General features: G+C 32.3%; 6 protein-coding genes across 6 annotated transcripts; 1 reads left to right on the top strand and 5 right to left on the bottom strand.

The window, feature by feature from the left end:
* Positions 1–2,439: 2,439 nt before the first annotated feature.
* Positions 2,440–4,275, bottom strand: LOC123893074 (40S ribosomal protein S20-2-like). The gene is made up of 3 exons (XM_045942995.1): positions 4,093–4,275; positions 3,889–4,002; positions 2,440–2,800 (listed from the first exon to the last, which is right to left on the bottom strand). The coding sequence occupies exons 1-3, from the start codon at positions 4,196–4,198 to the stop codon at positions 2,658–2,660; spliced, it is 363 nt and encodes a 120-aa protein (XP_045798951.1). The 5' UTR covers positions 4,199–4,275; the 3' UTR covers positions 2,440–2,657.
* Positions 4,276–5,342: 1,067 nt separating this feature from the next.
* Positions 5,343–7,933, top strand: LOC123888397. The gene is made up of 5 exons (XM_045937451.1): positions 5,343–5,459; positions 5,577–5,657; positions 5,738–5,794; positions 5,900–6,115; positions 7,047–7,933. The coding sequence occupies exons 1-5, from the start codon at positions 5,385–5,387 to the stop codon at positions 7,668–7,670; spliced, it is 1,053 nt and encodes a 350-aa protein (XP_045793407.1). The 5' UTR covers positions 5,343–5,384; the 3' UTR covers positions 7,671–7,933.
* A 414-nt stretch (positions 7,934–8,347) lies between these two features.
* LOC123888396 (PRA1 family protein F1-like) lies at positions 8,348–9,491 on the bottom strand. The gene is made up of 2 exons (XM_045937449.1): positions 8,781–9,491; positions 8,348–8,717 (listed from the first exon to the last, which is right to left on the bottom strand). The coding sequence occupies exon 1, from the start codon at positions 9,412–9,414 to the stop codon at positions 8,812–8,814; it is 603 nt and encodes a 200-aa protein (XP_045793405.1). The 5' UTR covers positions 9,415–9,491; the 3' UTR covers positions 8,348–8,717; positions 8,781–8,811.
* Positions 9,492–13,165: 3,674 nt separating this feature from the next.
* Positions 13,166–14,264, bottom strand: LOC123888395. Its single transcript, XM_045937448.1, has one exon. It carries the CDS (start codon positions 13,903–13,905, stop codon positions 13,303–13,305), a length of 603 nt encoding a protein of 200 aa, XP_045793404.1. The 5' UTR covers positions 13,906–14,264; the 3' UTR covers positions 13,166–13,302.
* Positions 14,265–14,941: 677 nt separating this feature from the next.
* On the bottom strand, positions 14,942–18,532 carry LOC123888394 (protein ABHD18). Its single transcript, XM_045937447.1, has 5 exons — positions 17,779–18,532; positions 16,250–16,334; positions 15,979–16,148; positions 15,504–15,778; positions 14,942–15,349 (listed from the first exon to the last, which is right to left on the bottom strand). Exons 1-5 carry the CDS (start codon positions 18,152–18,154, stop codon positions 15,173–15,175), a joined length of 1,083 nt encoding a protein of 360 aa, XP_045793403.1. The 5' UTR covers positions 18,155–18,532; the 3' UTR covers positions 14,942–15,172.
* Positions 18,533–22,194: 3,662 nt separating this feature from the next.
* Positions 22,195–24,612, bottom strand: LOC123888392 (cytochrome P450 93A3-like). The gene is made up of 2 exons (XM_045937446.1): positions 23,593–24,612; positions 22,195–22,939 (listed from the first exon to the last, which is right to left on the bottom strand). Exons 1-2 carry the CDS (start codon positions 24,502–24,504, stop codon positions 22,325–22,327), a joined length of 1,527 nt encoding a protein of 508 aa, XP_045793402.1. The 5' UTR covers positions 24,505–24,612; the 3' UTR covers positions 22,195–22,324.
* Positions 24,613–25,455: the final 843 nt, after the last annotated feature.

Here is a 25,455-nt window from a genome sequence, read left to right as displayed (position 1 = left end):
ATTTAACAAGAAAATTAACAAGAAACAGGGGCGGCCCTGAGGGGTGCAGGGTGCCCTAACGCGCCAGACCTCCGATTAACCAACTTTTCTTCATTTTCATCAAATTAAAAAATTCTCTCATTTCATTTGTCAAAAATAAATAAATAAATCTCTCATTTCATATGTTAAAATTCTAGATCTAACACATTATTTTCTCCAACTTACTTTTTTAGTTGAGAGGATTTTAATCCTATTTAAGTACTTCCGTTACATATGAAAAAAAAAAAAACAAAGTGGTCTGGTTAACTATTAAAGGGAGGTAGCTATTTAAGTACTCCCTCTGAATTTTAGTGAAAAAAAAAATCTCAATAATTTTAAGTTTGGCTGCATATAAAAAATTATTCCACCTAAAAAAAATTACTCAATATTAAATTGAACGTAATATCTTAATTTTATACAAACTCTCATTGAATTTACCTTAATTTTATGAATCTCACTTAATAAATTTGTATTAAAATAAATTAGTGTTAATTGTTAAAAATATTGATTCAAAATTATTACTACATTGAGATATTAATGTAGTAAAATGGAAAACGAAATATTAATGTACAACAGTGAAGATCCCACTAAAAAACTCACAAGGGATGGCAAAAAAACTCAAACCCGAGAGACCCACCCGAATCCAAACACAAGTCAACGGGCGAAACCTGATTTGACTGGGTTTTGGTTTGTGTTCGGGTGACACCCGATAATATGGGTGTGAGTTTGGTATCAGTCAAACCCACACCCGAAACCCATACACCCACCCGAAATATTTTATAATTACATAATTACCCCCATAGTCTCCCTCAATTTCCTTGGAAGACCTTAAATTTTAGTTGTAATTTAATTTCTTGAAAGTATATGTTGTAATTTCTTGAAAGTCTATGTTTGAATTTCTTTGGAAGACCTTAATTTTAGTTGTAATTTAATTCAAAGTTTATGTTGGAATTTAATTTCTTAAATTTGCAAATTATTTTTAAATGTGTTGTGGGTTTGGGTTTGGGTGGAAAAAATCCGAACTCAATGGGTGTGGACGTGGGTGTTGTTTTGCCACCCGAACAGTCTTTGGGTTTGAGTTTGGGTTTGGGTGATGATTTCAGGTGTGAGTTTGGTAAGTGTCAAACCCACACCCATGGGCGCCCATTGCCATCCCTACTTCACAAACGAAGAAATCACCATTCTTGAGTACGAAAGGAATCATTTAAGCAAGAAAAATATTACTACTTTATCTAAAGTGGTAACTAAAGAAAATCTAAAATATTTCTAGTAGTATAAATATTTGTAGAGATTTGCCCAATGCCACTGCCACTGCCGTTACTTCTTTTTTGTTGTCAAGTCCGTTAATATAGTTTCAGCACTTACGTATACTAGTAGTAGTATATACTATACTTCTGCACGTACTACTTGCACAACCATCTGTTTGTTGGTCAATTGTCTATAGCCCTTATCATCAATCTTAGAAGGCTTCACATTAACCATAGAAGTGATTGGTTAATAACTAAAACAATTCAAGTAAAAAACGCATTCAATTTTCAGTTTCAATAACAAAGTGATCCGTTACTTGCGTAGCAGAATTAATCTGTTATTTAAGTAGCGCAATGAACCAGTGTACAATACAAATGACATGATTTCAACAAAATCAAAACAAAATTGAATGAGGGAAGTTTTAGATAATTACATTACCTTTGCAATGTCTTTAGATCATTGATTGTGTGTTGGAAACACAAATTTCATGCAAAATGGAGTTTTTTTTTAGGGTTTATAAAAGTTAGTCAAGAAGAAATGTTTGTGACCGAAGATCATATGCTAATAAAAACCCACTTGAAAATTAGGTGTATTTTAGTAACATACACCTTTTTAGTTGGACAAAATACTCCACTTTCCATTTCTTAAAACAGGCAAAACTTTGGGGGCAATTATGGTAATTTAAATTTTATTTATTATGAATTCAAATTCCTAGTAAAAAAGTCATCGTCTTCTCCGCTCTCCATCGTTAGCATGAGCTGGGTGTTTGTGGCAACTTTGTTCCATGCGCAACCAACATCTACGAAAAAACTGTGATGAATGAATATGTACGCTGTGTATAAAACAATATAGTACTTCAAATAACCCTCAACCTGTTATTCCCAGTTAGTTTTCAATTTTTGGTAAAATTTAGGGTGAACTTTATTTGGAAACTTTGCAAAAGAAAACATAACGAGTTTCAAAATAGAATTGAGGCAGAAAATTTTACATTGAAACCCAAGTGAACACTTTGGAAATTGTAAGAACAATGAGCAAAACCTTCATAGAAAACAATCTTTATTCTTTTTTTATTTTTTTTAGATCAGCAAAATCATATGGTTTTATAAAATCATGTGTTATTGTTCAAACTTCAATTATAAAAACCAAACATTATACAAATGGTTAGTATTAAGCTGAGCACAAAAAATAATATGTTTTGATATAGTATCAAAATAAATAATTCAACAATAATCTAAAACATATTAAGCATGACGTTTTCTCAAGGTACTCATTAATGTTCAGAACCATAAAAGAAAAGAAAACAAGCCAACTTTGTCCCGATACCAATACTATCAAAATACAGGCGGCAAAAAAGAAATAGTACACATAACGAGTTAAATTTGGGATCACAATCAGGCATCTGCAATGGTCACCTCAACCTCGACACCAGGTTCAATGGTGATAGAGGTAATCTGCTTAACAACATCCGGGGAACTGTAGAGGTCAATGACTCTCTTGTGCACCCGAAGTTCAAATCTGTCCCAGGTGTTGGTACCTGAAACAAAAAGTAATGTCATGAACACAAGACAAAGTATCATTAAGTAAGAAAATTCAGAGAATCATACACTTGAAACAAAAAATGTCATGAACAAAACACTATTACTACATAAGAAATATATTGCACTTCCAGAGAAGTAAAATTACGAGGCCATGACTGAATAAAAACAGAAAATAACAAATTTAAGCAATCAGCAACAAGGTTTGGCCTACACGAATACATTACACATGCGCACGAATAAAATCAATTGCATAATAACAAAATGCAAAAGAGAAAACCATGCAACATATATCCATAGAAGAGAATCAATCATGAGATAAATAACAACACAACATTTCAAGATTAATGAATGTCACAACCCATACTGAGTTGTTCATAATTTGGTGATGAACATTCTGATTTAAGTAATCACATACATAAGTTAAAAGTGATTTAGAAAATTTGCTGTCATTAAAACAAAGTTTGAAAAAAGGAACCAATTTTTTATTCTTACACTTATGCAACAAAAGTTACAGGATAACAGACATCCAAAACATAGAACACATGTTATAGAACAAACATTCTCATCAAACAAACCAAGAGACCAAGATTACAACTGACAACTGATATCAAAATTCACAGACATGTTGTAATAAATTACAATTCAATTTAGCATCTTTAGCAAATTAGGTTCAGCACTCATTTGGGTATACATTTACTTAATTTGTTAGCCATTTGGGTATCATAAATTAGTAAAATGTATCACTAATATAAATTTTGTTCTATGTACCAAAAAAAAAAAATAAATAAATAAATAAATTTTGTTCTGATGTTATAAAACTAATCCAATTCAACCGTAAGTAAGTACAACTTAGTTGGTAGTTGGAGGGACACTAAAATGCAGTGACCCGGGTTCGAACCTAAGATTACACACTTCTTCACATTTTATCTAGGCCACATGCTACTAGACCCAAAAAAACAAAACTCTTTCAATAATTTAGCCAATGACTACCTTTCATCAAAATCATCATGAAATCTCTATAAATTAATGAGAAAAAAAAAACCAAAATCAAATTACAAAAGATATATGAAATGAAATGGAATACCTTCACCACAAGGGGTCTTCCTAGTAGTGATATTAAGAACCTTAGTTGGAATCCTAACTGGTCCCTTCACTCTAAGATGCTTATCCTTAGCACCACGAACCAAATCAGCACAAACTAAAAACAACAAGTGAAAAACCAAACATCAGCATAGTATTGAGAGAAACAAAAACATAGTGAAGAAGAAGAACGATGAAAAAAAAGTACCCTTTTCGAGATTTTTGACGTGCTTGGAGGAAAGGGTGATCCTAATTTTGTGGATCTGTTCTTGTGATTCCTCCAAACCGGGTTTCGTGGGTTTCGCGTACGCCATGGTTCGTTCTTCAGAGTAGAAACAGAGTGAACAGAGGACGCCGCTGGTAAAATGAAAATGAAAGAGAAGAATGAAGGAAGGAAGGTTTAACAAAAAGAGATAGAGAGAGAGCTGGGTATGGGTATGGGTAGTGGTTTTAGGTTAAACAATAGGCCCAACCTACCACGGTTTTTTATAAGCCCAACCCAATTCTATGCAAAATACCCAGTTAATTAATTAATATAGATAGATAGATTATCAAGTATTTTTTATAAGCTTTTTTTTTATAATAATTATAAACTTTTAAAATAATTCTTTTTTATAAACTAAAATGATATTTTTACTTTAAAAATCTAAAGATTATAAACAATAGTATTTTGTAAAAAACAAATCCTTTATTTGAATGCGTCAGAATAAATTGTGTGATTGGTATATGTATCTTTTTTGGACTGGGTTAAGATTTAATATATGTGGTCTAAGCGCTCCAGGATTAAGCTAAAACAATTACTTCATGGTGGCTTCTCATGCAAGCCAATAATAACAGACACAATAACTATTGTACACCTCCTGCAGCGGATACGATTCTTTACACTCTCATGGAGCTGTTAGACTCATCTCAACGGCCATCATCGCCTTTAAATGATAGTTGTTGTCGGCTGACATAAATAGTTATAATTGTCTCCTCTTATATGAAGACAAACTTTGGCGCCAAGGTACACAATTCAATAAATTGTCTCCCCCTATATGAAGACAAACTTTGGCGCCAAGGTACACAATTCAATAAATTTTCACTTTTACTCCTCCTTGATCAGATACTTGAGCGCCAAGTGTTAACGTGTCTTGCAGTTGCATGTACCTTCCCCATCGTGAAACACTGTACTTGAAGCTTATCACTACCGTAACCATTCCAAATCCCACCATCGGAATCATCTAGGTCTTTGTTGAGCATAATAATATCAATAGTAGATTTGAGTGATAATCCGTTGTTATGAAACAAAATTTTTTTTTGAATGATAATCTACCAAAAGTGACCCTTAACAACTTAAAAAAAAATAAAACTTTCACATGGTCAATTGATGATTTTGACAAACGCGGTGTCTGAAATTTCTACACAATTTCTTCATAGAACACCTACTTAAATTGGTTAGCGTGAAGTAATATACTATACACTCTTAATTTCATCTTAATTAGATCCTCTAATTTGATCATGGATTATATTTCAGCTTTAGAACAAGACATAGAGAACAATGTAAACAATAAGCAATTTCTTCCAAGAAAGCCTGTAAGTACTAAGTTATTCCCCTTGCTTTTTCTCACAGTAGAATCTTCTCAATTGATACTTATTTTGTAACTGTTAGAAGCTGTATTGAATTTTATTTCTCTAACCTTCTTAACAAAGGCTAGACAACCAAATCAAGTCGTAAAGAGAAAATTGCGTCGAGGATCAGCCGCAGCTAGAATTCCTGGAAAGCAAACTGAGGCAAGATCATGTTAATTTCTTCCTCTCTTATTTCTTTCTCTAACATACATACATGTCTTTCGTGTTGATCACATTAACAGCTATACACAAATAAGGAGCTATTGAGAACTATTGCTTTCTTGGCAAATGCTACACAGGTATTTATTTATTTTTTTGTGTGGCTCTTCCGTGTTTATTACTAATTAATCTTTCATAAAGTAGTACTATTTTGTTTACATATTCATATTATTTTGCCTCTGCAGCCTGAGAAAGCATTGACTTACAATAAGGCCTATGTCAATGATGAGAACGAAGAGTGGATCACACATAGTGGGGATGAGAGTGATTCTTTGGTTCATGATGAAAAGGGAAAACAAGAACCTCATATGTCAATACAAAAATCTAGCAGCAACATTAACAACAACAACAACTACTACTACATCAATAATCGTAAAAAGAAAACCAGCCAAATTGACAGGGTAAGTACTATGTAGTCATCTAGATTTGCTTACTGCTATGAAATCTGTATGTGAATTTAAAGTAGAGTGGATTGTCTCCAGTGAGTATCCCTCCAGTGAGATTCTGACCCTCCAATAAAATAATTAAAAAATATAAAAAGAAGAGAGAGGAAAATTGAATGGTCTTGATTGAAACTGGAGAAAATCCGGTGAATAATACACCGGAGACAATCCACTCCCGAATTTAAAGTGTTGAAAGCAATCAGAGATAGGACTTGATAGAATCGACTTATTTGAGTTTATCTAAAGTTTTGTGAAAGTATTTGGGAGAATTTATAAAAACAGTTTATGACATTTTTCATAGGCATGTTTCAGCTTATATTCATAAGTTCTCCAAGATAGCTTATGAAAATAGCTTATAACATCTACAAAAACAATTTAATTTTATATTTTGCTAGATTTTTTTTAAACAGCCAACGTTAGTAGTTAGTAATTAGTATCATTAGTTTTTTGCTGATCGTGGAAATCAAACCTCCGACCTCTTCATCTCCACTCCCTAACACATCCACCCTCAGCCATCAAGTCATCCTTATAACGATATAAAATGATAAGCAATTATGTAAGCTTATACATAGTGCTTATCATAATACAAATAGGACCTGTTGGAAAATTGACTTATTTGAACTTATCTACTAGCATACGTTTTGCAAGACAATTTGAGAGAAATTATGAAAACAACTTATGACATTTTTTATAATCTTTTTCCAGCTTATGAAAATAGCTAATAACATATAAAATAAATTATTTAACTTTATTTTATAGTTTGCTATAGAAAAAGCTTATGTAATGTAAGTTTATATGTAAGCGCTTATCATGATAAACACTTGCACTATAAGCTTCAAATGAGCTACAAGGTCTTAGAGTAATTGAGCTGATCTTTTAAAATGGACAGACAAAGGCAAACAAGGAATGTGATGGTGTTACTCGTTCCTCCTCCCACGTGATATACGTGAAAGACACGATTCAAACATTAGATTGCAATCAAGAACAACGATTAACAGAAAAACTTCACACCTCTTGCAAAGGATTTATACAGTTCTGTTCAGCACAGATAATTTGTCCACAAGAAGATCGTTCTGCATTGGCAATAAAGCTATATGGAATTCAAGCAGCACTATTATCAGCTTTGGGAAATCCATTTGAAAATCTATCTCAATCAAGTTCAAAAAACAGTTCACAAATACTTGTAGTAAGTTTAGGGAAAGCATTTACTGGATTCTTACCAGCAATGATTTGGACTGGAATGATCACAGTGAGTTTTTTGTACACAATGATGGTAGTTTGGTCTTTGAATTTTCGGGTTCCGATTATTGCAATGCTTTGTCTTTCTCTTTTATATTGTTTGTCTGTGTTGGTGGCTGCAGCTTCAGGGTTTAATGTCATATGGGGTACATTTAGAATTAATGGTATCTTATTTGCTTCTTTAGGAGTTCTTAGTTTTGTTTTGATCCTTTTTGTTTTGGTCATGTTTGTGCTTTTTGCTTGCTGGCAACGCACAAATGAAGATGAAAGATAAAAGTTACTACTTGGTGTTTGTTTTAACACCATTCTAGGCCTATGTTTCGTTTGGTATCACGCTCGGTATGACAGAATCACGAGGATCCACCGTGATTTTTCACAAGCTATACTCTGAAGCTTCTGCAACACCATAGTGGATCGTCGTAATTTTAACATACTCACCGTGATACAAAACTTCCACTAGTATTAATATCTTTTTATTCCATTGTATTTGTATAAAAATAAAAATAGTCCACATATGTACAAAATACATTCTCATGATTTTCAAATTTGAGAGCAATATAGACCCTGTTTGTTATAGATTTTTTTAAAATAAATTCTTATAGATTTTTTTAAAATAGATTCATACATATTCCATAAACATAGCGGTCGTGATTTTGACAAACCTATGATTTTATGATAGAATAGAATATTTTGATATAATTAGTCTCTTGTAATTATGTTGTTTCGTAAATATTATAGTTGATTAAACCTTAAGCATTGATGTATATATATTTTATTCACATGAATGAGAAAGGCAAGCATTCCATAACAGATTTTATAAGGACTATACTTTTCAAATGGGAATTAACACGCAATTACACTAACAGATCAATATGCAATGGAAATATTCCCTAAACTTGTAAGAATATATGAGGATCAACAACATATATGACAGTAAATAGAACAAAATAAAGGCACAAGAAAACGCCGATATTTTAACATGAAAAACCCTTCAATGTTCATTTTGAGATTAAAATTCAGGGGTCGTCACTCAAGACTAAAGAAATCCGTTATGATCAAATGAGATTACAGTGGAGTTTCAAAATAGTGCACAAATAGTGACAACGTGCCAAAACAACAAAGCACAAAAATTTACAATTCGAGAATGATAAATAAAAACTCTAAAAACAAAATCTGGTAGAGTGCTAACAAGATATCTCTCTGTCTATTTGTTTCGACAATTTGAACGATAAAAGTGAAGCACCATGTCTCACGAACCTTCTATAATGAAGTTTATGCCATATTGTACATTATTTCCTTGCAAAGTTCTATAAAAGATAAGGAAAAGGACTTATTCTATAAAAATTTAAATCAAACAACATCTTAAATTTTTATTTTACTAAAAGACTTGTAACACAAGGACTTCTCAGGAACATTCAAACCGCATCCGAGTTCTGAGCTTCAATATCATTATGTCCGCCAGTAATAGGAGCCAATTCTTCTTTACCGGTACCTTCCAGAGTCTCATAGGCATCATATTCATAACTACCGATCCATAAAACAGCATGAAGCAAAACTACAGGCACACTAGAGGTCAAAGTAATTGCAAACTGAATGCCTGCATCAGTCAAAATCATCTGAACCGCAGTTGCAATAAATAACAAACTCAAGACAATCCTTTTATCCATGATTTTGTGAAGCACAACTGAATTAGGAAATGACCTTAGTATTAAACAATAAAGGGTTGTCACATAAGTCATGCTAACCAACAGAATCAAAGACACTTTTCGATCCGGTATGAGGTATATGAAGAGTATGATCCAAACCAAAAGTGTGTAGTATAGTCCAAAATTCCCAAAGTTTCTTATGATGCGTGATGCTGCAGCTTCTGATGTTAAGGGAATGTTAATTGGACAATAGAATTTGAAATCAGCAAATGATTTTTCATGTTGTTCTTTTGGTTCATGTTTGTCAGTTGTTGGGGATGGTTTTGAGGAAGTTGGTATTCTTTGTGTAGTTCCAACTCCAAGATTTGCCATGAAGAAGTTGAAATTGGAAAAATCAGAGAATGGATTAACTGAGAAAGTGCTTGTGATGAACAAGAAATGATATGAGAAATTTGTAGCAAATGTTATACTTATACACAATATAATATAGAATGAAGTTGAAAGAGGGGACATCAAATTTAGTCAATTACTATTATATTAGAAAAATAGTTTTCTATACTTTGCAACCTTGCGGTTCTCGTTAACCGGCCGGCCGCATCGGCCTGGTAACCTTCGTTACCAAAAAAAAGTAATTATCATTTATCATCATTCATCAGCATATTGACAGAATACTCTTCAAAATTACAATTTCTTGGAGTTTTTAATTAATGTTAAATTTATAATTAATATTAACTTCATTGTTTCAAAGATTGTTTATGCTTTCAGTCAATTTCTTGGCACCAGGTCACTGTAAGTCTGTAAACAAAAAACAGGCACTAACTGTTATATAGTGATTTTTTTAATACTAAAATACATCTTTTTTTTACAATTTGATCTTAACAAAGTATATAAACCGATGTACTGATGTACAAGTACTCATAAATTTCTGCAAATCCAGCCTATATTACTCTGACGGATAGTAGAAAAATCATATTATACTAAGCGCCCGTTTGGATTGACTTATTTTTGAACTTATGCGAAACAGTTTATGCAAATAAATAAGCTTTTATGTATTATTATAAGCTTTTCAAGATAGTTTATAAGAAAACAACTTATAAAGTGCAGCACATAACATAAGCAAGTCAAAATATAAAAGGACTAAAAAAATTAGTTCAACTAATGAATATCATAAACTTCAAAGTGAGATCAAGACAGGTGAATTCCAATCCAATTTTATCAGGTTATTTAAAAACACATTCCCTCTTAATGTACATTTTCTTGATAATAATGTACAACACATTCCCTCTTCATTTGGGGAAGGAGTTCAGGAATCAACTAAGCATGTTACACAGTTTATATATAAAATAAATATTTTCTTCAAATGCAATAACTCTATTATCACAATGGAGATTCTTATGTTCAATTGATTGGTGCATCGAATAGTGCCTAAATTCACCATGCGGCACACTGACCAAGATCGCCTCGGACGGGAATTAGGACCGGTTTTTTTAGGTTGTTGCATAGCTCAGGTCGGAGCAACGTGCCATCGTACGTTCAAGAGGCAGTCGCACGGGAAAGTCTTCTTTGTAGACTCGCACCGCTCACTTAAGGTTTTATACAGAGGTTGTATTGATTCCCTGCTGAGTCGAGAACTGTAAGATCAGTCAGGCAGGCTAGTCAAGTACTCTTGTAAGCCGGAGAGGTAATATCTGGAATGACGATGTTTGATACTATGCAATTTGTAGAAGCAGAAGTACAGACAGTATGCGTAGGATTAGCCGCTTCAATGCTTTCCATGGTAATCTATTAAGACCATCAACAATGTCCCTTCGAAACTCACCGTTATGGAGAAAGAACGATGAGACATGACCGCCTGTGACCCATCCTACAGAACAATGCTAACAAAACTAAGATCATCACAAAGATCTAAACAGCCATCGAAATGGAAATAATTTAAATTGCATTATATTTTGATTCAATACAATTTTTTTTTAAAATGCCAAAATTATGTTGGATGGAGGATATGTTATATCTTTCTTTCCTGTCCACACAATTGATGATTTTTGACAAAATGTAAGATTTGAAATTTCTATACATAACAAATAAATAACAAGAAGCGAAGATGTACGAATTATGTCTCAGAATATTTCCTTTATCTTTCTAACTCTTGGAGAATATAAAACAGTTCAGACTTGATTTTCATTCAACCTAACTATAATGAATTCATATTATATAGTGAGGATGTATATATCTTCTGTTTGTAGAATTGAATGTATCATACTCATAACTGTACCGAATTTTATAATGACTATACTTTTCAAATGGGAAGAGACACACAATTACAATAACTGATGACTTTGTGCCACTACATGTTATCTTAGCCATTTCAAGTCACATTTAGGGATCCATGAGTAACGGAGAGGATGATTACCCAAGAGATTGGGATTCATCATCATCACTATGTTAATCCATCATAACACTAAGGAAGTTATTCGTTTAAATGTAATTGATTACCAAGTTTCTTAGGGATAAAGGAATTGCCAAGGTCCAATCTACCTTCACTTGTTTGAAAATCACAAATTGAATTTTCTATTTTTGAATCATATTTTGAAAGCAAATCCCCCAATTATGTCTTTAATTTCTTACTTAAGTAATGATTTCATTTGCGTTGTTTAGAGTTAATACAATCCCTGAGGATCGATCATTTTATTACTTGACGGCTAAGGAGCTCACTTGCTATAAAAAGCTATCATAAACAAAATAAAAGCACAAGAAAACACCAATGTTTTGTTGGATATTTTGGATATTTCAAAAGTAAAATATTTTGCATTTTATTGTGATTCAATTAATTAATTTTTATTTGAGGAACTCTATTTTAAATGATTAAAAATTAATGGGGCAATGCAACTTATTTTCACATGTTTTTCTTTTATTGCTATTTTAACCCAAATTAATTGTACCTATTTACTTGCTATTGGACGGTTACATAATCCTAATTATTAGCATTCGTGGTTTTGCAACGTTAAATCCTTTTAGTTAATTGCTTATAAGAAAGGAAACAACATCAGAATGAAAGGGTGTTTTTTCATGTGTGATATATTCAATATTATATTGATCGTGAAAACAAAAGGTTTTGAGAAAAATATTGTATATTATTATAAGTTTCAATATTTAGCCTTTTTCATTATGTGAAGTGTCTGAGTTACCAACCTTGTTGATATTCTCGTGTCTTGATAGCCTCGGCATGTTTATCGTCGAGAAGAACCGGTTGTATTCTGGGGGAGTTGCGCAATATTTGCGGATAATTCCTTAGTTCAGTGATTACACGCCTCCGGTTAATTGATTTTCAGCCATCCGCGACAACATGTTTTGACATGGAAATATGTGAGAGTAAAATTCACGGGTCGTTTAGACTAAAGAAATAACTTCACTATGATCAAATGAGGTTACAATAGAGTTTCAAAATAGTACACAAATAGTGTCAACAACCGGCAAAAACAACAAAGTACAAAAGCTTACAATTTGAGAATGAGAAGATGAAAAACTCTCAAAAAAACCAAGTAGAGTGCGAACGGGATATCTCCCTGCTTAGACCTTGTTTTGACTATCCGAAGATGAAAGTGAAACACTATGTCTCATGAACCTAAAATCAGCCCAATCTAACTGTTAACAAATCCGCAATAGCTATTTTTATGGAACTGGTTTGAGAAAAATGAGAATGGATTTCACTCTTCTTTTTTCTCTTTGAAGGTTGTTCTTCTCACCAAAATACATTATGACCCTAATATGACATCTCTCCACTTATATAAATTTAACATAATAGACTAATAAATTTAGGTCTTTCTCCACATAGGAAGAGAGCCCAATTTCGATATTACATAAAGGTATTCTTTTCGCTGTACTCAATGGATCAACCAACCATTTCTTCCAATATGAAGTAATTGAAAAATGAAAAGATAACCAAAGACCTGAGCCTAAATTCTTAACTCTACCTTGGAACCATTTCACTACCCAAAGACCTGTAATTTTCCTCATAAGCTAATGTAAAAAATATGAAGTAATTGAGAAATGAAAAGATAACCAAAGACCTGTAATTTTCCTCATAAGCTAATGTAAAAAATAAAAATAGATCAGACAATTGTTCTTCAAGTTTTATTCAATATAATTGTAAAGATATACTTTACACATGTATTCATGCTCATATAAAAGGACATATAAATCAAACAACATCTTAATTCTTAAAATTTTACAAACGAGTTGCAACACGAGGACTTCTCAAAATCAAACAGCGTCCGAGTTCTGAGTTTGACTATCATTATGGCTAGTAAGAGGAGCCAATTCTTCTTTACCGGTACCTTCCTGAGTCTCATAGGCATCATATTCATAACTAGTGATCCATAAAACAGCATGAAGCAAAACTACAGGCACACTAGAGGTCAAAGTAATTGCAAAATGAATACCTGCACCAGTCAAAATCAGCTGAATCGCAGTTGCAATAAATAACAAACTCAATACAATCCTTTTATCTAGAATTCTATGAAGCACAAATGAATTGGGAAATGACCTTAGGATTAAACAATAAAGGGTTGTCACATAAGTCATGATAACCAACAGAATCAATGATACTTTACGTGCCGGTATGAGGGTTATGAAGAGTATGATCCAAATAAAAAGTGTGTAGTATAACCCAAGATTTCCTAAATTTTTGATTATGCGAAATGCTGCAGCTTCTGCTGTTAAGGGAATGTTAATTGGACAATAGAATTTGAAATCAGCAAATGGTTTTTCATGTTGTTCTTTTGGTTCATGTGTGTCAGTTGTTGGGGATGAAGGTTTTGAGGAAGTTGGTATTCTTTGTGTAGTTCCAACTCCAAGATTTGCCATGAAGAAATTGAAATTGGAAAATCAGAGAATGGATTAATTGAGAAAGTGCTTATGATGAACAACAAATGTTATGAGAAATTTGTAGCAAATGTTTTACACAATATAATATAGAATGAAGTTGAAAGAGGGGACATCAAATTTATTCAGACAGGTTGAAGACTTAAAAAATTAAATACAAAGACCAAGTCAATTACTATTATCTTAGACTAATTTGCGCGTTAAATTTTGTCTGTTATATTATATACCAAATAAATAGCAAGTATTCACGGTGAATATGTCAGAATCACGATGATCTACCGTGATTTTCCAAAAGCTATACTTTGTAGCTGCCGTAAAATCACAGTGAATCACCGTAATTCTGACATATCCGCCAGATACCACACATAAGTATAGTCTTTATGCTAAAAGCTACTTGGTTGACTGACCCATACACAGTCATGGAAGACCCAGCAAGCATCAAAGAAATTTCATATAGAAAAGTCAAATATCAATAAGGAATCTTCATTGTTTCAAATATCATTGCTTATGCTTTCAGTCAATTTCTTGGCACCATGTCACTGTAATGCCTCTTTCAACAAAAAACAGGTCACTAACTGTTATATAGTGATTTTTTTAATACTAAAAATACATATTTTTTTTACAATTTAATACTAACAAAGTATATAAACGATGTTCTGATGTACAAGTACTAATAAATCTCTGCAAATCCAGCCTATATTCCTCCGGCGGATAGTAGAAAATTCATATCATATTAAGGCTCCGTTTGAATTGACTTATTTTTGAGCTTATGTGAAACAATTTATGCAAATAAATAAGCTTTTATGTATTATTATAAACTTTTCAAGATAGTTTATAAAAAAACAACTTATAAAGATACAATTTTTGTTGGTGAAAACTTATGAATTAACATAAGTTTATTTATATGCATAAGCTATTTTCATAAACTCAAAAATAAGCCAAATCCAAATGGGCTCTAAGTGCTGCGCATAACATAAGCATGCCAAAACATAAAAAGGACTAAAAAAATCAGTTCATCTAATGAATAATTGAATATCATAAACTTCAAACTGAGATCAAGACAGGTGAATTCCAATCCAAGTTTATCAGGTTATTTAAAAACACATTCCCTCTTAATGTACATGTTCTTGATAATAATGTACAACACATTCCCTCTTCATTTGGGGAAGGAGTTAAGGAATCAACTAAGCATGTTACACAGTTATACAATATAAAATAAATATTTTCCTCAATTGCGATAACTCTATTCTCACAATGGAGATTCTTTCCATGGTAATCTATCTAGACCATCGACAATGGCCCTTCGAAATTCGCCGTTATGGAGAAGGAACGATGAGACATGACCGCCCGTGACCCATCTCACCTCAGAACCTGGCCAAGCTTTCTGCAGTTCTAGGACCGAGTGTTTCGGAATGTATCCATCATCCTACAGAACAATGCTAACAATGATTAGGTGAAGGAGCAATACAACGGCAACTGCAGTCATCTAATAAAACAAGATCATCACAAAGATCTAAACGGTCGTGGAAATGGAAAAGCAATTCATAAAAATGGTGATGATGATGAGATAAGGAACTTACAGTAGCAGCAACGAGGATTACAGCATCAGGTTTTTTGGGAAGTGGAAAGCGTGTCACATCAGTGAGTGATAGCACATTTCTCATCCGTTCTCTCACCTCCTCGAGAGTCATTGCAACTTTATCGGCTGCAAGGTCATCTCTCAGTGCTTCCCAGGCAGTGCCGTGCTTTAAAATCCCCTCACAGAATGCCACAACGGCAGAATGTGGTGAGAGAAAAGGGAGTGTAGCAACAGGTGTAGGGTGAAGTGATCCAACCATTGCAGCATGCACTCCTCCTACAGCAAATAAAAAATATTGCCAAAATTATATAAAAGAAAAGGCTAAGAGACTCTAAAAGTTCAACTTGTTGGATTTGCAATTCACGAAACAAACAATATTGGTTCAAGCAATACATTAGCATAACTAAAAGATAAATAGGACTGAACATAAAAATGGTGCTAGCTTTTTAGTATGGGAAGTTCTAGACGAGTCTTACCCATACTAAGACCGCAAACACCCATCTTGCCGAAACCTGCCTCAGAGTCCAACCAGTGTAAGAGACTGCGTGCCTCTTCGATGGTTGCTCTTCCTAATAGAAGCAAGTCGCTGACACACAAAAGTTTTGCACCCCGCTGTAGCACAGGACGTCTTTGTCCATAGAATGGACTGCAATTGCATATTTCAGTAATTCAGAACAGCTATCAAATAACTAGGTAAATGAAATTTTCGTTAAGTTTCAAAGTAAGATCATAAAAAGTGACCCTGACCTCTCAAGCACCATGGTTGCAATGTTTTCCTTAACCAACGGACCACCAAGACGCAGTCTTCTTTCAAACGTATGGTCCCCAGTTCCTGCATGGAGACAAACACGTGCAACATTTAAATAAAACACGAAGGTCTATAGAAAACATAATCAAAGCTTGAAAGAAGACTAATCTTCTAGGTTTTTGTGCAACATAGTTAGTCTCAATTCCAATTGTGCATTTCATGCAAAGAATCAATTCAATTCTATAGAAGAAAAAGGTAAAATTAACATAAAATCGTTCATCCATGGTTTTCAAAAGTATGATCATTAGTAATGATTCATTACTTGTTACTATTCTCTCAGTTCAATTTCTTAACTCTTTCACAATGTGAAACACCAGAGAGATAATAATAAAAAAAAAATCATGAGCATAATCTCTGACCAAATCTGTCATATGTAATGTGCATTGAGTTGGATCCACTAAGCAACTAAGTTAAATACCCTAAACAGACACTATTATTCTTTTACATGTAAACAAACAATTCATCCAGAATAACAGTCAATGTATTGAGCTGACCTTAAACAATGTCCTAAAGTTGGGCTTTGCATGGAGTGTGATAGGAAGGAACAAATGATAGAAGTATACAAATAAATGGCTCAACTCAATGTCAATTAGTATGTCAAGAGAGCAGCAAACAAAAGGACTTGAGCCCTGTTTGGATAAACAACTTAATTAAGCACTTATATTATAAATGCTTAGCATATAAGTATAGTCTATTTCTATAACAAAAGATAAAATAAATTCAAACTATTTTCATATAATCTATAAGTTACTTTCATAAGCAATCATTGAGAGCTTATGGAAACAAGCTAGAAACAACTCATGTCAAAAGTTGTTTCCATAAGCTCTTTAAAACAGTCTCACAAGTACTTATTTCAGTAGATATACTCAAATAATTCAATTGAAACAGGTCCTTAAACACAACAGGTAATCTCATTCTTCTTCCATCCGTTACCAAATGGTCAAAATGAATCAACTCAGATTGAAATTGAACTATTCTGACACTACATTTGTCCCCAAACTGTTTCCAACATATTGGTTGTATTTTCTATATATTTTGATTGTGATCAGAGTATCCAAGCAAAAACAAATTTCTTTCCGGTCGAATTTTCCTAATACTTTGTCTACCTAATTACAAACTGTGTATGATCAAATCAAAATATTTCATCTCCCATATATATCTCTTTGCAATCAGGACTATGAAACACGGACACTCCTTGGATTAGGTGTGTCATTTGTCAAATTATTATCTGTGTTGACGTGTCAGTGTTCCTATTGTGTCCGGTGTGTGTCTATGCTTCATAGGAGGGACTACCTATGTCTGGTCTAAAAATGCAATTTTAACAAAGTAACAACAGATTAAATATTAACTAATCCAATAAAAACTCCAACCAATCAAATAAACACATACATACTTGAGAATCAAATGAACACATCATATCATAGCAAAAATTTCAAAATTGATCAAATTAAAATCAAACAAGCAATACCTGCAAGATGAACAACACAAGCCATATGCTGAGGGGGAACAGACTTAGGCATAAGAAAAGCAACCCTAGCAATGTGACTCTCAGGAGGCAATGCACCAAGAAGTTGATCCTCACAAGGTGTTCTAAAAACCCCTTCTCTCAAACAAGCAGTTCTAGTCTCCCAAACAGTTTTCCAAACAGGTTGAATCATAGTTGGAGGCCAATTTTGTCTACCCAAATCAGGGAACAATTGATTGATCATCTTTTCAAGCATGTCTAGTTTTGTACCACCCCATCCTCTTGAGAAAAATGGAGTGCTGATTCTAGTTCTATGCATGAATGCTCCATAAACATGGTCTAATACATAATGAAGCATTCCCAGATTCACCGTCACCATTATTAATTAAAGAATGAAACTTGGGAATGACCCAATAAAAAATAGCGAAAATATTATTAAACCCAATTCAGAAAAATGAAAAGGGTTATGAATGGTATAAGTTAGAGTTTGAAAGAGAAAAGAATGAAAAAATCATAGATTTGAACGAAAAAACATGATAGAAGACATAAACCTAACAACGTAAGACGAGGAGAGAAGAGAGGAAGATTGTGACGTTAAGGATTAGATTGGAATTGGATAGGATTGTGATTTGTGGGGAGATCCAACGAGGAAAGAGGGAAAACCGGTGTTATATATACTGTGGGCGGAGAAAGACATGACACGGTGGATTAGGGACACCCCTCGGCTCTCACCCACCACTTAGCTTGCAATTTATGCTGTTTGTTCTTCTTCTTTTTTTTGACACAAAAAGAAAATTTTAGTTTAGTTAGACTCGTTTGACCCAGCTTTTTTTAAAGCTTATACGATCGACGGTTGAGATTATTTTATATTTTTTTATATTTAATTTGAACCATCTGATTTGTAATCAACGGATGAGATCTGCTATTGCAATATATTCAAATCCATTTAGATCCACTTAGAGATACAAAATTATTTGTGACAAAAAAAGATACAAAATTATTCAATTTAAAGATAATGGTAAATTATAGTTAAATTATTTGGGAGAGAATGAAAGATACCAAAAATTATAAATAATCAATCAAATTAATAAAAGAGTTAAATTGAATCACAAAAGAAATACTAAAACAAGCTGATTTTGACTTCATGCAATAAAAGTTGTGTGCAGTCATGCAGTTAAAGAATATCTGATCGTCTGATTAAGATTCGACGGTCCAGACAATCTAAATCCAAAACAAACATAATAAATGTTCAGTACTAACCCCCATACCCTGCTTAGCTAGTTTATATTCCCCTAGATTTCTTTACATTTTCATACTCATACTCTTCTTCCAACTCATTGGTTTTAGCCTCTAACTCTTCACTTTCTTGTTTGATTCGTTGGAGGCATAACATTGAATATCACTCTATACTCTTCTACCTCTAAGACTCTTAGAGAGTTTCTCAATCTCTACTTATATCATTTCAGTAGTTATTTTTTGTCTTCAATAAGTTGACGTAACTTTATTAGTTTAAGTTCTTCTAGAAATTTTTTCCGATTTCCAAAGAGTAACTCTTTCAACTTTCCACCCATTAGTATGAAATCATATAAAATTAAAAATTAGTAGAAGTATAATGGCTTAGACAATTATAAGGTTATCTAATAATTTAATCTAAAGATAGTCAATTTGTGGGTTTATAATCGTATGAATTACCATTGAAATCTGTATTAGTTATCGGTTACTCATGTAACAATTTTTTGGATAAATATCATTCATATAAGAAAATGAATATTTGTACGGACTTAAGAGCAAGGTTGTCAGAACCGGACCGGTCATCGAACCGGCGAGCTCACCGGTTCAAGGTTCAATTGGTCGGACCGGGTTCAATCGGGGTCGAACCGTTTTTAATTAAATATATATTTTAATTAATATATAAATAAATATATATGAATAATTGTTGAATATTTCATAATTTCACCCATTAAAAAGATAAAATGTCACAAGTCAAAATAAAATAAAATTTATAATTCAAACCAAATGAAAAAATAGATGAAAAACAAAAACATTTCCTATTCCTACAACGTCGTTGTTTTGTTTCAGATTTTTTTTAAAAAAAAAAATTAAAACGACGTCGTTTTGTCCTTTTTTTTAAAATAAAAAATAAAAAATCTGCAAAACCGCTTGAACCGCCCGGCCGGTTCGCCGGTTCGACCCCGGTTCACGCGTTTTTTTGCCGGTCGGTTTCCTATCCGTTTTTTGCTCAAAACTGAACCGTTTTCATGACCGGTTCACGGTCCGACCGGCCCGACCGGCCGGTCCGGTCCGGTTTTGATAACCTTGCTTAAGAGACATTCGGGAAGAAATAAAATTCAAAGAACTATAATAAAAAATGTTTAATAAGTTGAAACGATTCTGGAAGACATTATGTGTTTTTAATAGATTTAAAACACATTTAAGTCAAGTGAAATTAAAATAAACGTTGATAATAAAAAAACACCCCATCATCTATTTTAATGATTTTTATTTTTTAAAAATTAATTAGGTGTAATCTTTTATATATGTGTCACCAATGATGAAATTATTACTCTCTCTCCAGCCATAATTATAAGCAAATGTCACTTTTGGATACATTGAATAATTAATGTATTTAGTCTAAAAAACTGGACTAGATACATTAGTTATTCAATGTATCTAAAAAGTAATATTTGCTTATAATTAAGGCCGCAGGGAATACTTTTTTTACGAGGGGATCAATTTTTTCTTATACCGAGGGTAAATTAAAACTCGATTAAATTGTAGGTGTATTCACTATTTAATTTAACCTTATGTATATATTACTAATTCTTATATTTTTATTGTTTTTTACAGTAAAAAAACTATAAAATTAACTATAATAAAATATGATAATAATACATTATATATAATGCATGAGTTTTATATGATTTAATTAGTTCAGGGATCTATTTACAAAATGAAAATTAATTTTGGAACTTATTTATATAAAGTAATATGTCACGTCGGCATTTACTAACCATTGACTAACAGTCATTTTAACGGAAGGACTTAAATCCAATTTCTTTTTTAAAAAAGTAGTTTCAAGACTTATTTAAAAATTCTCAAATAGTTCAAGGACATACATATTAATTAAACCTAGATAAAAACAAAAATTTATATTATTTTTTATAAAATAATAGAATTTTTAAAAATACTATGCAATTAATTAAATATAATATTGGGTTGAAATTATATGCGATTAATATGGGTTGAAATTTTATGCAATTAATGGGGGTTTGAATGTTATGTGATTAATAGGGGTTTAAGTTTACAATCACATTGTATTTCAATCTTATATAATATTCATTCTCACATGAAATGCATGACTTCAAAAGTCACATTTAATATTTGAATGAGAGAGATATATATGTATGTTTTACAATTGGTGGGTATCCTTTGTATATAGTTTGTTGGGCTAATGCTACGGTGAACCACCTTCACAAGTGGTCCACCGTGGACAAGTGATCTACCGAATATAAATTTTACGAAATTCACCGTTGGATTGAAAATTTATATCGTATAGATCATCCATAAATTTTTTAACATTTTTTGAAAATCATTTGATATGTTATTGAGACCCATCAAGATTTACGTTATTTAATAAACCGTTAATCTTGATGTGTCTCAATAACATATCAAATGATTTTCAATTTTTCTAAATTTTTTTATAGATGATCTATATGATATAAGCTTTCAATCCAACAATAGATTTTGTAAAAATCGTATTCGTTATAATGTTATTCATGATTGGTCCACCATGGACCATTTGATGAAGTAGTCCATATTAGAATTTACCTAGTTTGTTGGTATTATTTGTGATTGAAGCGCATAACTCTAATCAGATTCATGAAAATGATATAAAATCAATTATGTGTGATTAATCTAATATTGAAAATTGTTTTTTATAGTTTAGAATTAATAATATATTTATATATATATATTCTTAAATTAATAAATGTAACACTTAAATTTCTAAATTAAAGGTAAAATTCTCAATTTCAGATTAAGTTAAAAATTAATATTAATATAAGAAAATCGCGCTAAATACAAATTTTATAAGAAAGATTAATATTATTGAATGGCAATGATTAATTATGTTTGAAACATATGAAATGGTAAAATTAATATGTTAAATTAAATTATTGATATTATTGAATAAAATTAAAACCAATAAATAACATAATAATTCAATAGGATTAGAAGGGAAAAAAAATAATATATGTATATAAGTGTGTGTTTGTGGGCGCGCCTGTGATTTGGTACAATTTTAAAAAAGAAATTCAAAAATTAATCTAAACCGAACAATTTTTACATAAGGACATTCAATAATATCAATTGAATTTAGAGGAGGTGAATAAAAAATAAATTATAGTCTAATGATAGGTTTTTAAGAGAAATACTTAGATAGAAACAAACAAGTCCTAAATACCACAAAGAAACAAGAGAACCAAAAATATAAATTTTCAATGTGAAGTTGCATTTTTCTTTCTCTCCCAACCTTAACCAGTGATCAAAATCACATGGAAGGAAAAGGATTAAGCCTAGGAACAGGAACACAAATTAAAGGATGTGCCCTTGAAAGAGTCAAACCAGGTTTCTCTTCCATATCAACACTCCCATTAACCTTCCATTCAAAACATTGAATCATAGCAGCAAGATTTGTTTGCACAACATGCAAAGCCAATGATGTTCCAGGACATCCTCTTCTTCCACTTCCAAATGGAATCAAATGAAAATGTTGTCCCCTAACATCTAAATTTCCAACTTCACTAGTAAACCTCTCTGGCTTAAACTCAAGTGGATTATCCCAATAATTAGGGTCTCTTCCAATAGACCATATATTGATAAATAATTGTGTCTTAGCTGGAATCTCATAGCCTTGGATTGTGCATTTTTCAGATGATTCTCTAACAATTAATGGACCTGTAGGATGAATCCTTAGTGTTTCTTTGACTATTGCTTGTAGGTAAGGAAGGTTAACAATGTCTTGTTCTTCTACAATTCTATTGTTTCCAACTACATCATTAATCTCTTGTCTTGCTTTGTCCATTATATGTGGATTGTTAATTAGCTCTGCCAAAGCCCATTCAATTGTTAGGGCTGAAGTGTCTGTTCCAGCAATAAATATGTCCTGTAAAATCATTAAAAAAATTAGATTAGAAGACGAGCACAACACTCTAAGCATGATTTATTGATATTTGTTTTTGTTTTAATCTTCAGGCTCTAAGGAGAAACGGGCACCGGTAATCCAGAATTTGGTTGATTCGAGTAGTCATTTACTTAGTACTTTGCAAGGCGTGGGAAACCGGGAACTACCATTCTAACACTTATTGGGGGATCCGCACTCAAACACAAAGTTTATGGCTAATCAATAATGACACATCATCATTTAGCAATTGCAATTCTTTTTCGTAAAGTCTCGTCAATAATTTTTCCTTTTTTTTTTTTTTGACGAATCAAAAAAAGATCTATTGACACTATTGTCATATTTACTTGTAAAATTAATGCAACAATTATAGTATAGCTAGTATATTTTTTTCTTCAAGTTTGGCATTGTTGAAGTGAATAAAAGGACAATGCAATATTGGTCATAGACTCAAATCTTGTTATTTAAGCCAATCAAAGATCTTGGCGGCAGTTAGATCAAAATGACATTTCATATTTCAACTTCACCGATTTTATTTTAAACACATTCAAAATATATGTCATCTGATCTTAATCGGACGATCAAAATGAGCTGACTAAAGGGTATTTCAACCGAATATAATTCAAATACGAACTTACCAAGATAAAGGCTTTTATGTTCTCCATTTTCAATTTGATTTCAGAACTCTCATTTTCAAGAATATCCAATAAAATATCAAGGAGATCCTTAATTTGACCATCTCCTCCACCAACTTCCTTTCTCCTTCTCCTTACTTCTTGATGCTCCTTGATAATCCTCTCCATCATAGAATCAAACCTATCCCTAATTCCCTTTAAACTTTTACTAAACCCTTGAACATCCCAGTTCTTAAAAATCCAAATAAAATCAGAAACATTAAACTTCCCAGTAAGATGAGCAGTATCTTGCACCAACTTCCTAACCTCATCAGCCTCACCATCATTTTCACTACAACTTTGACTCATAATCATCCTCGACACAACGTTATTCGACAACCTCAAAAGCTCTTTTGCAACATCAACAACCTCATTTTCCTTCCCTTTCTTGAGCAAAAATCTAACAAACTTTATAGTCTCTTCTTTCCTCACAGGAAAAAGTTGAGTCAATGTGCCACCACCAAGAAGCTCAGACATACATATTTTCTTGATGAATTTCCAATATGGTCCATAAGGAGCAAAAGAAAAATCTTGTGAACCATATGTTAGATAATCAACAGCTGAACTATGAGGTCGGTTCGAAAAATAGGTTTCGTGTGTCTTAAGAAACTCTTTAGCTGATTCTGGTGTTGAAGCTACAACACAAGGAACAGAACCAAGGAAAAGATGGATTATTGGTCCATATTTTGTTGAGAGTTTGTGAAGTCCTTGGTGTGGTATTGAACCAAGAAGATGAAGGTGTCCTATGATTGGTAAGGAAAATGGACTTGGAGGTAAATTAGATTTCTTGTATTTTCTTGTGAGTATGGTTTTTACTAAAATTGTTGATATTAGCCATATGATGAAATATAAGATGTAACCTTGATAATCAGCCATATTATTGTAACCTTTTTTTTTTGTAATAAGGTAGTGAAAATGTGTTGGTTATGTTTGTTGAATTGAATTGTATATAAAAGGGAAAGGACTATAGAATATTTTGTTGAAATTATTATAGTTTGTGTTTGATAATTGTTATGTGTTTTGGAAAAGGACGATTATGTGATGCTCTTAAATCTTAGGAAGGCCAAGGCCGGCATAATGTTAACTTTAAATATAGACATTGGTTAGCGGTGACCGAATCAAAACTATGGAGGAATGAATTTTTTTTTAGTATTAATCGCCCGGTTCTCCGGAGAAAGGATCCGGGTAATCTGAACAAGAATTGTTCTCATCAGAAATCCAATTTGGTTCTCTCAAATGATTTGTTCTAGAAAACTCATTAACCACTCGATCTCAATGTTTTGGTTGTTAAAGAAATTTGTTTGTGTTTGCAAGAAAAGGCTTGCTTGTCGATCGGGTTCAACAAGTCTAATTCAATAGTATGTATTTGACATATTATAGATATTAATGTGATGAGAACGTAATCCAAATTTGGATGTAAATGTGTGCAGTTATATGTAAACGGTGATAAAATATAGAATAGTATATAAACGGTGATAGAATATTGATTTCATATTTTCAATATCGTTTGTATATTTAATATGGTTTATTCTCCATAGGTCATAGGTGCATCCTGTTTTGTTCTGTTGAAAAGTGAAAACACAGGAGAAACAAGGAGGGAAAGCTAAGAGAGTAGTGTTCAATGAAAATATATGGTTGTTTTGTAAACAAAAAATTGAAAAAGAAAAGGATATATAATGTTAACTTGGAGTTAAGAATCTGATAAGCTTAGCTCAGTTGGTAGGGATATCGCATTATATGTGCAGGAGTTCGAGTTCGAATCCGGGACACTCCACTTATTCACATTTAAAGTGGATTTTTTAGCCACTACACTAGTGAAAGTTATAT

Source organism: Trifolium pratense, linkage group LG6, assembly GCF_020283565.1.
Source record: "Trifolium pratense cultivar HEN17-A07 linkage group LG6, ARS_RC_1.1, whole genome shotgun sequence".
Taxonomy (NCBI): Eukaryota; Viridiplantae; Streptophyta; class Magnoliopsida; order Fabales; family Fabaceae; genus Trifolium; species Trifolium pratense.
Note: the sequence above shows the minus strand (reverse complement) of the source record. Positions and strands in the feature narration are given on the sequence as shown.